This window comes from Kryptolebias marmoratus, linkage group LG23 (assembly GCF_001649575.2).
Source record: "Kryptolebias marmoratus isolate JLee-2015 linkage group LG23, ASM164957v2, whole genome shotgun sequence".
In the NCBI taxonomy this organism is placed as follows: Eukaryota; Metazoa; Chordata; class Actinopteri; order Cyprinodontiformes; family Rivulidae; genus Kryptolebias; species Kryptolebias marmoratus.
In genome coordinates, this window is record NC_051452.1 from 16,603,069 (window position 1) to 16,616,923 (window position 13,855).

Sequence of the window (13,855 nt, forward strand, 5' to 3'; positions counted from 1 at the left end):
TCTGTCTGGATTTGGAAGTCCCACAGGATCTTAGCTCGGTCATTCTCCACTACCTTCGGGGGTGTTCCCCACTTTGATCTCGGGGCTTCCAGTCCATATTTTGCACAGATGTTCTGTATACTATGCCAGCCACTTGGTTATGTCGTTCCATGTATGCTTTCCCTGCCAGCATCTTGCACCCTGCTGTTATGTGCTGGACTGTCTCAGGGGCCTCCTTGCCTCCTTTTGATCAGGAGTATATATATATATATATATATATATATAAGGAAAGTTAAAGTTTAGGTGCAAATGGGTCTTCAAATGAACAATGACCCACAATATACTGCCAAACTGGTTACAAAGTGGCTTAAGGATAACAAAGCCAAAGTTTTGGAGCAGCCCTCACAAAGCCCTGATCTCAATCCTACCGAAAATGTATGGGCAAAGCTGAAAAGGCATGTGTGAGCAAGGTGGCCTACAAATATGGCTCAGATACACCAGTTCTGTCAGGAGGAATGGGCCAAAATTCCTGCCAACTATTGTGAAAAGCTTATGGAAGGATATCCAAAACGTTTGACCCAAGTCATACACTTTAAGGGCAATGGTACCAAACACTAATGAAGTGTATTTAAAACTTTGACTTTGAAGAAAGTAATAAAAATTGCATTGAAAACATTCTCTGTCTCTTTACTCTGGCATTTAATAAATAGAAATATTTTTGAAAATCCTAATTGACCTAAAATGGGCAAAGTTTATTTTGATTTCACATCAGACAGTGTGAAAAAAATGCATGTGTCTTTTTATATAGTGTATATAAACATCTGGTTTCAAGTATATATATATATATATATATATATGAGCATCTATTGTATATTTCAGGATCAAAGTAGGAGGACGGTAAGAGGCTCACATTACAAGCCAGTCTGTAGATAATGCTGTGTGGGTGAAACCCAACTCCTCTCCCTCTTTCTTTCTCCAGCTTTCCTTTTTTTTTTTTTTCGTTTGTTTTGATTTTTTTAACTTATGATATGAACCTCTGATATTTAATAGGCCAATTTTATAAGTCAATTTGGTTTAAGCAGTTTTATAAGCTTAATACTATAATGAAATATTAGTTTTCTGTTAAATATTAAAATCTGAAATATTTTCATTAGCATTGGCATTTTCAAACAGCTTTTCAAAGATAATATTAGAAAAAATTTTCTGTAGGCATCAAAATTGGATTTGTTTTTTTAGCCTTTCAGTCTCTTGAGCTTTGAATCTAAATTTGTCCCAATCATTGATTTTCAAAGCAATCGTATGTATTTGAAATATGCATATATGTAGTTATATGATGAAGCTGGTGCTTCATCATAAAAGCTGGTGCTTTTATTAACATACATTTTAAAAAAGTGCTGTACAAGAAAAAAAACATAATCATAGTTAAAAATCTGTTGGTTTTTTTTTTCTTTGCTTGTTTGTTTTTTTGTCTGACTTTGTGTTTCTTTCTCAGATCGTCTCCCAACAATCTGTAGGACAAATACAAATGGACATATGATGAGGATCTGAAAAATGCATATTTCCAAGGGCAAATCATGCCATGTCCATCTGAAGTCAAGATGGGAGATGAGGTGTTTACATTTTTAATTTTCTCCCCTTTGGCTACAAGGAGTCAGAAGCTGAGGCAGAGTGGCACTTATCTAAAGTTTCTCTGACAGCATTTGGATGGAACTTAAACTGACTTTTTCAATTTAAACAAAAACTACTTCCTGGTATTTTATTAAGACATGTAGCTCTAAAGGTTCATACAATTTAGGTCTGTTTTATAACATCTTTTAACATATGTGGCCATTCTTATTCTCTCTCCTTCATCCACTCATGCCTCACTGCATTTTGGTTCATCTATAATAAAGCAAGTTTTAGATGGTGCAGTTAGTGTAGTGATCCAACACAGCCATTGTACAAAATGTTTTACTACAGCATTTTTAACAGTGAAAACAATAAATTGAATTCCCTCCATGAAACTGTGGTCCAAGTACCGCTGTTGTGCTGAGGATCCCCTCGGTGAAAAGTATATATATATATATATATATATATATATATATATATATATATATATATATACTAATAACAAGTTAAATAAGCATGTTGACTCCAAATGGTAAGTACTTGAAACCAAATTGTTAAGAAAAATATTTATAGAAAACTTGTGGAAACTAGACTAGATGATGTGCTTGTGGCTTTTAGTGCCTTTGAAGTCTCTATAGTACTTGCTTCCAACAAAAGTTGCAAAACAGTGAAGAAATTTGATTCATGTTATCTTTGTTTGTTTGTTTTTGTTGTTGTTGTTTTTGTTGGGTTTTATTTTGTATCTAGATAGTTCCCAGTGAACAAGTTCAATGACTGAAACTGTTTGGAGTAGGGAGTCAAAGGCTAGGCACATGTCAGTCAAAATCTCATCTCCTTTATTAAGCTCAGAAGTTAAAATCCAAAGATAGTTATAAGTATGACCTGTTTAGCAATAATAATGTCTTTAGGCTTGTTGCTAGAATTCTGGGACATCTCCTCAGAAGTGGACCTTGAGATCAGTGGGTGTTTTGGCCATTTGACACCATCACCAAAGGAAGACTCAACTGAGGATGGTCTTTTTTGGGATTGTTGAAGTGTTAAAATCAGGATAAAGGAGCAAGTTTGGTGTTTAGTTCGACGCTCAAGTAGACTGGTCAATTTTAAATCTTTTAGTACAAGTTTAAATAACAGTAGCAGAAGCTTGCAGTTTTCTACTACTGGGTTTTAAAGGTTGTCATAATTGTGGTACTTAGCAAGCTTAGTATTTTTTGAGGAGGTACTTGTTATGAATAGTTTAAGAACCACTGACCTCAGGCATGGGGGGCAACATTTTTTTCCCACATATTCAATTACTGGAATCAAAGGGGGATGAATTAAATTAAAAGATGGATACAGTAACCTGATAATATTCATGACAGATGCAGGTACATTTATCATGAATATCATCACATCGTCTGCAAATATACAAGGAAAGGCTTGTTCTAATTCTTATGACAGCATGTAACTAACAGTTGTTACATATTTGATTGTATATCATGTTGGAAGATCCTTTCAGGGAGTTTTGGGTTTTCAATGATGACAATTTTTTGTAAGTTGTCATGTTTAGCCAAAAGAAAATTACACTTTCTTACCATATTGAAATATATTACCAGTAAATTGTCATCTGTGACATATCAACATTTGATAAAAAATGCACAGTTTAGAGTCTTTTTCTTTCTTCCATATTTGTTTTGAGATTGTCATTCTACGTCTATTTTTGTCAGAAACAACGTTTGAATTTTAAAAACGTGAAAGAACAGTTTAAGTCTGTTTTAGTCAAAAGCAAAAAACAGTACTCTCTGTTAAAAAAGGCAGTACAGACCTTATTTATTTTCCTTAAGACCCATTACTAAAATCAAAGTTTTATATATATATATATATATATATATATATATATATATATATATATATATATATATATATATATATATATATATATATATAAAACTTTGATTACAAACTATATATATATATATATATATATATAATAAATAATTCCCTTCTCACCCTCCGCGGGTGGTCTCTTTTTCATCCTCTGAGCTCGGGTCCTCTACCAGAGGCCTGGGAGCTTGAGGGTTCTGCGCAGTATCTTGGCTATACTATACTATATATATATATATATATATATATATATATAGTTTGTTGCAACTATAAGCTGTGCAGAGCTGGACTTCATGAAAAAGTGACCTGGTAAAGCCATGGCTTAAGGACAAAAGGCAAAGCATTTTGAATTTTATAAACTGCATTTTTTGGACTCCTCAAACATATGAAAAAAAAGAGGCAGTGGTCAGATGAAGACATCAAGGACAACACCACGTCTGGTGCAAACGTACCACCTCTCATCATGCACCTACAATCAAGTATGGTGGTGGCAGCATCATGCTGTGAAAATGTTTTTTTCATCGTAAACAGGTCAGTGTTGATGGAAATGAATGAAACACTGGTAAATGATCATAAATTCACTACTGAAGCAACACTTCAGTGGTTTAAGGAGGACCAGTTAAATGTCCTGGGTTTGGTCCAGTCAAAGACCAAACCCCAAATCAATGGAGAATTTTTATGATTTAGAAATTGTTGGACACAAGCAGCACCCATCCAACACAAAGAAGCAGTCATAAAGAATAGACAAAAGCAATTCTAATAGATCTACAGCCCTAATTGTTGGAGTGGTGGGGTTGTACAAAATATGGTTATTTTAATTAGTCTTTTAGATTTATTTGGGGAAAATCCCATTTAACTTAATTTGTTTTTAGTATTTTTGTAGAACTGTTACTCAGTCATTCCATTTGGATTGCAGGTTGTAAGGCAACAAAATAAAAAGATCACTTTTGCAACCCATTTTAGGGAAGAAAACCTCTGAGGTACAGGCAGATTATGTACAACTTGTACCATTAGAGACAATAACTACTACTGGACTGATATCATTTAATTGAAGTACAGAGTATGGAAAAAGTACACCTTTATTTGTTTTGAGAATTTAAACCTTTATTAAATACCTGAATTTATATTCATTTTAAGAGCTTTTTATTCTGTCGAAGCTCCATACAGAAAGCCCTGTGAACTACTGCCCCATATTGGATACATTAGGTACTGACAGTCTGGGATGAGTGAGCAGGTGCATCAGCAACACATTTCTCCTTTTTGATCTGTAAACTAAACATGCTTGGATTGTTTGCTGCTTTAATCCGGCTTTATTTGAGGTCACTGTTTAAAATGGATCTTGGTTCACAAATCTTATTTCACCGATTGCGCTTTTATGTTGCATTTAGAGATGTCCCAGCATCGAAATGCCCGTTCTCCGCTAAACTCCGCCTTCTTTTGAACGGACGTGACGCTGATTGGTCAGTCGCCTCGATATGAATATGATGAAGTTGATTATTGGCTGACGGCTGATCCAGGGTGTAGAATATGCAAATCCGGAGCTGTACCGGTAAACGCTTGGCCTTTGACGGCCGGGATGGCCAGCTATTGATCGAGCAGTAAGAGTGGGGGGGAGAGAGAGAAAGGGACCAGCGCAGAAAGAGAGCAGCGGTTTAAAACTTCAGTAGCAAAGATTTCCCTCTTTTTTTTTTCTTCTTCTTCTTCTTCGTCTTCTTCGCTTTTTGTGCTTCCCCTTTCACTTCCTGCTTGATTGGAAGCTTCCTTCCAGCCGAGCTTCGAAGACTTTTCTAATTAAAGCTGACAGTGGCTAAGAGTATGGAGAATACACAGTGAAGTGAAGTGACGCAGGTCTTTTTCTAGACTTGTCACGAGCCTGTACGCGCGCGGACTTTCGGCCATCCGGGAGCAGCTCGGAGAGTTTTCTGCATAGGGACGGAGCTCCACAATGTGACACATCTGCGGCCACACAGCTGAGCGGACGGTGGACTGTGTTACCAACACATTCAAACTGTTCGCTGCTAACTAAGCTTCTTTTTGTCGCACAAATGGTGTTTCTTTGGGACGCAAAGTACGGTAGGCTCGCGAGTTTGTCCTCCCACTTCTCATAAAAACAAAGAACTTGTATGTAAAGTCCGCCTTTACAAGCTTTTACAATCAGGCAACAAACGGGCGAGATTCAAGTCATCCTTTCATTTTCACGCTCACTTTTCTGCAGCTCTCATTGCTAAAATGTTTAGGAACGCATGCATTTCATCAACATGTTGATGGTTTTAGGACTTTATCCACCTGTTCAGTGTGCTGTGGACACTTTATGTTAAATATTTTTTTTTTAAGCATAAAAGTTATATTTCTCCACAGCTTGCTGGGAGGTTACATATCTTCCATGAGCTGCTGCTGTTTTCCTGTTGTCTGACCCGCACCACTCAGTAGAAACTTAACTAACATTTAGTGTGAGTTTTGGTTTTAAAGGGCTATTTACACTATTACATGTAGTGTAACATTGTTATATGCATTATACATATATATACATAACACCACACACACACACACACATTTATATAGCTATATATATATATATATATATATATATATATATATATAATATACATTTGTATGCACATATATTAATATATATAAATACACACAACATTTGTTTCAAGCTAATATATATATAGCTATACACATACACACACAATGTTACACTACTTCTAATATTGTATATATATTTATGATTACATATCCATATAATTACATTTGAATTAACCATATGAGTACAATTTTATCAAATGTAATTGTAAAATAAAACATTTATTATGTATTGAATAACATACAATACCTATAGCTTCAGATGTTTTTTTTATCAATTGTTTTTTGCATATGAAATGGAAAAAAAAAAAAACTTTCATTTTTTTTGTAAACACTATATCCTGATTTACCTTCCGAAAGCTTCCTTTTTTGGTTTAAAGTGCCAATTTTACTTTACTAAAAGGTCTTAAACAGAAGCCACATGACTGAAAGTTACTTACAGAACATATGAAAACCAAGTGAAAGTAAAATGCACAAATATCTAAAAATAATTTCTATTGGAATTTAATCTATCTGTGTCTAGTTAAGACTTCATTTGATGGCAGAGCTGCCGTTTGCTATTTGGGGTCCCCGGTACTCAGAATTTATTCTTTTACCTTCACAAAATTTCTGACACCTTTACCGTTAATTGTGTTGACATAAATATTATACAGGGATTGAAAGGTAAAATTTGGAACTATAGCTGCAGTTTTATTTTTATTTTTTAGGAGGTCAAAAATTAATTTTGGAAACCAGAACATATCTAAGCAGAAAGTACAATTTTAGTGCACATTTTGGCTTTTATTAGGACCCCCAAATCCAAATAGTTTTAATCTCTCACAACCCAACACGTCTCATATTAGAATACAGAAGTAATTTTGTTTGGGAAAAGTCATTAATCATACTGAGTCAGCAGCTGTAATGTGTTGTGAAAGTGGGTGGATTTCTTAAAATTAACCCTAAACCACTGGGCTGTGGCTCATATTGTGGGTTGGCTCATTAACTAACCAACAAAACTACTAATTGTATGCAGACTGGTATGCTGCTTGTTGTTACCATTCTGGTGCTTTCATTCACTTACTATTTAAATAGATAATATTAAATGACATTTGGGGTGGGTCGGTCAGTCTGCTTTGCTTCAAATGAAGGCAGTTCAATCCAATTCAAAGATTGCTGCAGATGGAGTATTTTCCCCCTTTTTAACATGATCTCTTCCATTCTAATATATATATTGATTACAATAGAAGAAATTCAGCCCACCAGTTCAAATAAAAGACAATAATTTCTCTCATCAAATGTTACAAAGTATTCTAGTGCAAAACATCCAACAAAAAAGACCTTCACGGTGTTTCACATCTAGTTATGACCATCAACAGGACAAAGACCCTTTTACCAAACATTTACAGTGGGTCTGTTCTTCCATGTCTGTTCTTCCTATATGATAATGTAATAATAAATCTATTAAGAATTTTGTTCTCCATTTTCCTGAAAATAGTCCATTGGAGAAAATAGGTTTGCCCCAGTATGTCATATACTCTCAACACTACCCACAATGTATAAAAAAGTTTGCCATATTTTTGGTATATTTCTTTTTCTTTGTAGCTAAGAAAAAAAATTAAAACCTGAGGAACAACATGAACACTACTGCAGTGTAGAGTTACTGAGGGGTCAAAATAACATTGATTTTAATAACTTTATTGTATTTATAGTATGTATTCTACAAGTATGTGCTGTTAAATAAAAAAATAAAAAGTAAAATAATGCAAACAATAAACTGAGAGTTTCAGCAGATACTTAATCGGATTGGTATCAGAACAAAACAGTCTTGATCAGGAAATCCGTAGTTTCCACCTTAGCTTGGTTGGTCATCCATAGCTATAAATTCAGTCTCTGGTTCTTGTCTCGTCTCTTTAAAGTTTCATCTAAAGTGTGTGGCTTAGCTGTATTAGCTTGCTTAGGAAGCTTTAAGATTTAAGAGTTAGTTGAGTGAACTTATTGTACTCAGCTGGAGGTGTGGATTTGAAATGTCTCATTAATTGGTTACTGCCAGCAGAAATATGCAAATTGCAAATGTTGCAAGTAGCTTACTAAACTGCTTTCATTTTCCACTTTAAAATGCTTCCATACCGCAGACACATTGGCACATTACAGTACAACTTTTTCCTGCAGCCTTATTACAAAATGGCTGACGTAAAACCATAGAGTAGCAGTGTCCAAAGTGCGGCCCGCAACCTTAAGATATTGATAAAGATGGACACCTTTTGCAAATTTTAAGGAGGATATTTTTATTTTTTTTTTTTTTTTTTACAGAAAACCAGATGAAAACATCTTTAAAATGTGCAATTTTAAGTAAGTTTTCTTTTTTATTTAACCACATTTGTTCTTTTTATTACTATTTCATGGTAAAAAGGACCCCAAAGCTTTACCGACTTTTACCAAAACAGACCCTTGGGTAACCACTTTCAAAACTTGGCTAAATATAGTGAGTGTTTTAAAAAGAAATACTGTTCATTTAATGATAGATAGAGGGAAACTGGACTTCATTTAGGGAACACAGAGTGGGCATAATTTACATATAATTCAATCACCTTGACTTGTGTCCCTTCAAACCTTCTATGAATCAGTTTCAGTGACTGCCTGCTACACTTTTTTATTGTTTCAACGACCCTTTTTGGATGGGTCATCCATGGTCCTGGGGGTCCTGAAGATTTTTGTAGTCTTTCTGGTGCGGTTCCAACTGCAAGTCAATAAAATTTTCACTTTAAGGGTCTACCACCAGGCCCCACGACCCCTTTATAGCAAATGTTTTAGATGAAAAATGACTCACATTACAGTTCTGATCCTGAGAAAGGCTAAAATGTACTTTCTAAGCACAAGAAAATAATAAACCGAACCCAATCTTTTGTGTCAAAATATTTTGGCAAAATGGCCACAGGCCATTTCAACAACAGAGATCTGGAGTGGACTGTGGGCACCTAAAGGGTATTATTTAAGGTATTGGAAACTAGTTGGCAACTCAGAATTGAGTTAAAATAGGCAAATTTATTGTTGCAGTCTTGCTGAATTTGGAGCATTTATGACCAAGTGACCAGTGAACCTTGCGGTCCCCTTTTTTCAGCAGCCAATTTTTGGAAAATCACAGTCTGTTTTTGTGCACTGCTTGCAAACTGTATTGAAGTCCATCCACGTTATTTCATTGTCCAACTTCGCCCACATCATACTTACCTTGGTGATTTGACCTACTGGAGTACATTTTTTGAAATGAAGATAAGCAGATTTGGACCTGTTTTTTATATTCATCATCAGCAGGTTCTTTAGACTTGGACAATCAGGGCTGTAGTCTTGGGTGTTTACTGTCACATGAGAACTCCCATTCAAGGGTTAAAATACAGCTGTAGCAGTCTAGGATTTATGGAAACTAAAGCGAAAATGGTTTGAGACTGGTTCACGATGCTTGTGACAACTCTGCGACTACTTTGAAGGAAAATTTGTGCAACAAATTGTTTGTTGCCAAGTGAAATACTTCCTTCAGAATATTTATTCATTTTGTATCTGTTTGACTTGATTGGCAGGAACTTTGAAATTTTAATTTTAGGTCAAATTGACCGACAGCTGTGGGTGGTTAAAGTAATGGCAAGGCTAACAATTTATATGGTTCTTTTTCAGCAGTTTCAAATAATAATAATAAAATATTGTTATGTATGATTGTGGGTGATAAGAAATTTAGAAAGTCAACTCTACCAATCTGTTGTGGTTAGCCAAAAAACAAAAAAAAAAAATTATTTTTTCAAGGTCAAATAGCAGCAGCTAGCTGCCAAATTAGCCATTAGCTAAGTTGATCCAGTCAATATTGATTTAATGACTTCCCTCTGAATTTCATTTTTTATAAAAGAATCCACATTATTTATTGTATTTTTTAGTTATTTCACATGGCTGTAGGATCCTCATATCTGTTGATGGTTTTGTTACGTTGTTGTGAAACCTGACAGAGGCTTTACTTTTAAACAGTGAAGCATGAACTCAATAACATTTATTCACTCATTCATAAGCACTCTCCTGTTTTTCTTATTGGGGAAAACTGTTCCTGGCAAAGAAGCTTCCTTTTTCAGATGACCACAGCCATTGCACAAGGGACAAAAACAGGAGTCCAACCTGTTTTACTTTGAATTATTTTCTTCTCATTGTATTGTTTGCATCCACTTTCATCTTAGTTCAATGCCTGTCAGAAATGAGTGGAAATAGTGAAATTAAGAATTTTGTTCAAAATATAAAGGTACATTTCAAAAGCTCTGGTTTTTATTTGTTTATTTGCTTTAGCTATTTAAATAACCCGTAGCTCAGATCTCTGAAGATTTGGCTACATGCTGTGTTCAATTTCAGGTGGAAAAGGGTGTAAGTTCATGGAGGTTATCTTAATTAAGGGAAATCAAACCCTTTCTTTTTCTTATAATAGAAAACAATGGTGATATATAACTGCAACAGATTAACCCTTTGATGGTTCATTGCCTCTCTAATGTCTCTACATAAAGAAACTTTGAGCTATGGGAAATAAATGCTGATGCTATTTTTATTTTTTTGATTTATGACTCCATTCATGTGACCATTGTTGCATTCATTGGTATGTGTTATCATGTATTTTTTTTGTAGGAATGTGAATCATTGTATGTGAGTTACCCATCTTTGACTCATGTCAGAACATACTCCTTTCACATACTATATTGGGACCTATTTCATATTTCCTGTTTGTTCGTTATTCACAGCCCTTCTCAAAGGAAAGTGAAACAGGCAAATTAGATAGAGCAAGCTCTTTTTTTACCTGATACATTTTTGTAGTTTTATCTTATCATATAACCAACATTCTACAATCTTGAAAAAAAAAACCTATCCATTTGTACCTGAAGGGGTGTGAAGTCTTGTCATTGGGGTGGTTCCCTCAAAAGTACTGTTCTTCTACCATCAAAAAAAGTTAGTACCTTTTAAAAACTAGTTTGGCACATCTTGTAGCTGGCTTGTACTCAAGATCAGTGGTTCTCGAAAGATCTATAAAAAATAACTTTAAGGCATATTTACCCTTGACTGTGACAGAGATAAAAACAACTGTATGATTTAATAAAAAAAATTATATGTTGAGGCTTTTTTGTTAAATGGCTATTAGCAATGTTTGTTTACTTCAACCAGTAATTGTTTGGTTAATTTTCTGTGGCTTTTATTTTGTAGATCACCAGTATAAAAAATGTCCTGCTTCCCCAACATTTTACCTGGGCCTTGTTAATCAAGGTTACATCGAAGCAAGCATGATGTACAGTAAATGAGTAATAATAAATGGTTTCTCTGACTGGGATATGCACCCCTGATGCACCATTTCAAAGGCAAGTAACAATGTAACCAAGCTAACCTATCTTCTATTTTCAGTCTAAAATTTAAAATATATGAAAAAAAATTTGGCGGAAAAAAGGGACTTTGTTGAAGAGAAAAAAACATCTTGGCATTATACCATCAACATATATTATTTAGTAGACACAGAAACGTAATTTGAAAATGGAAGCCAAAAACAGCACCAGCGCTCCATGTACACTGGCTGCAGCAAAAGTGTAAGTCCGTGTAAATGAATGGAACTAAAAAATAAAAATACACATTATATTTTTGTTTTAGAGTTGACTTTTGTTGATTCATTCACATAATTCCTACCTTGTTTCTTTCAAACTTTATGTTGACAAATTTTACAGTAACATTTAGAATAATCAGTATATTTATGTGTCTTTTACTACTTGGGAAAATAGATGTACCTTTCAGGCTCTCAAAAAGGTACACATTGGGATCTAATATTCAACCCTAAAAGGTACTAAGTCAAAACTCTCATCAATCATCAAAATGGTTGCTGATTAATTAATCAAGATATTTGAATTATTTAACTGTTTTTCTACCTATGTCTTTTTTCATGATAATTAATAATAATACTTATGGAACACGCACAGTGAGTGCTGGGAATAGGCACCAGCTCCCCGCGACCCAAAAATGGAGAAGTGGGTAAAATAAAATGGATGTATGGATGGATTTACAGAACAACAGAAAAACATTTAGAGAATCTTCCCTTTTTTTCCCCACAGACCCAGCTCCTGGCCGGCGTTACACTCCCCCCTCCACCTCACTTGCCACAGGAGGGAAAATGGCCGAGGCACTGCCCCTAGGAGCACAGGAGCCTGGTGGAGGGGGTGCTCTAATGGGCAAACTGCGCATAGCTGACCACGGCATGGCAGAGGTACAACAACACACTGTCCGATTTAAAAAAGTGCTTTGAATTTGAGTTGCAAATGTGGTTGGGATGCTGTGTTGTCAGGTGATCTCAGATCATCCAGGAGAGTTGGTGAAGACTGACAGTCCGAATTTCCTCTGCTCGGTGCTGCCCACCCACTGGAGGTGTAACAAGACACTACCCATTGCTTTTAAGGTGTGTATGTTGACAGTCATTTGAAAGAAATGGATTTGTCAGTAATTCTTTTTTTTTTTTTTTTTTAAATATCATGGGTATTTAAAATATTTTGTTCAGCTCTGAACAAAATATTTCATTTGCCTTAAAATACTTAATTGTTTGATAGAAAAGCAAAAATGTTAAAACTAGTTGCATAACAACCAAAACATTAAATTATCCTAAAATAACCATTCTGTTATTTGTCATTCTATCAATTGATCTACATTTTTATAACAATAAAAATTGTTATAAAAGCTGGGGAAAACTGTTATGATATACAGTTTTTATTAGAAAAGAACATTGTTTCTAAGGTTGTAAAAAGCTAAGTTTTAAATTGAATATATTTGTGACTTAAGTTTGACATTTCAGTCTTAGTATCATTTATTTTTCTCTGTGCATCTGTTATTTTTCTGACGTTTTGGCCAAGTCCACAATACCCCAGATGTGTTTAAAAACAGAGTTTCAGCTTTGTTTGAACCTTCTGTCCACAGACAGAGGAAAATAGACAATTTTACAAGCCTGTTTCACTCATGGAACAAAAACAACAATGAAGCTGGTTTTACTGTTTTGTTTTGTTTTTGTTTTTTCAAAGTTTGTCTCACTTTATTGTGTTGAACTTGGACTCTGGGTTAAAATTATGAAAATCTGAAATTGTAAATAGTACCAAAGAAATCAAAAACTAGTTTTCAGGGGCTCTTTAGCAAACTTGAGAAGGTTCTCTCTCCATGTTTTGTTGTCATTAACATTCTCACCACCTAGTAGCCTGGCATGGGTATTTCAGCTTTTTTGTTGAAATTGTTTGGACAAAGAAAAAAAGATGTTTAAAACAATATATGGAGTAATGTAGATAAAGCCCTAGTGTAATTATCTCTCTAGCATTAACTCAGAACTCTGTCTTTCCTGATAAACTTATAAATTACAATTTTTTTTTCAACAAAGATTACCAAATTCTTTCACATGAAATTGAAATTTTTTTAGGTATCTTATCAAATACTTCATTTTAGCTGTAATTTTTAGGTGTTTCTGTCGTGAGGTGGTGTGAGCGTGGCGAACCCAATCCGCAGACTCATAGTAAATAACTAAAAAAAGGTTTATTTTTTAAACAAACAAAAACTGAAAACAAAAGCTGTCGTGGCAGCAAAACTAACTATAACAAAAATCCCTATATGAAATGGCAAGACGAGGCAAGGAAGAACCGTGGACAAAAACAAACAACCAACATCTAACAAACAACAGTGAATCGGCAGGGAGGTGGAGAGGAAGACCAAGTTTTAAACACTGGGGACAATCAGGTGAAGTGGGCACAGGTGAGTAACGAAGATTGACAACAGGTGGAGATGGGTGTGGCAGAAAGCAGGAGTAGACTGAGGGCAG

The 13,855-nt window shown here is 34.8% G+C and overlaps 1 protein-coding gene across 4 annotated transcripts in view; it reads left to right on the forward strand.

Annotated features, from left to right (window-relative positions):
* The first annotated feature begins 4,878 nt into the window (after positions 1 to 4,878).
* runx1 (RUNX family transcription factor 1) overlaps positions 4,879 to 13,855 on the forward strand; it is a 40,977-nt gene continuing 32,000 nt past the window's right edge. The window contains exons 1-3 of one of the 4 annotated variants that reach the window (XM_037973919.1): positions 4,879 to 5,520; positions 12,120 to 12,271; positions 12,350 to 12,460. In XM_037973919.1, the coding sequence (XP_037829847.1) occupies positions 5,493 to 5,520; positions 12,120 to 12,271; positions 12,350 to 12,460 (291 nt within the window). In that variant the 5' untranslated portion in view covers positions 4,879 to 5,492. Of the gene's footprint in view, positions 5,521 to 6,375; positions 12,272 to 12,349; positions 12,461 to 13,855 lie in introns of those variants that run through there. The other 3 variants (XM_037973918.1, XM_037973920.1, XM_037973917.1) reach the window with 3 other exon arrangements.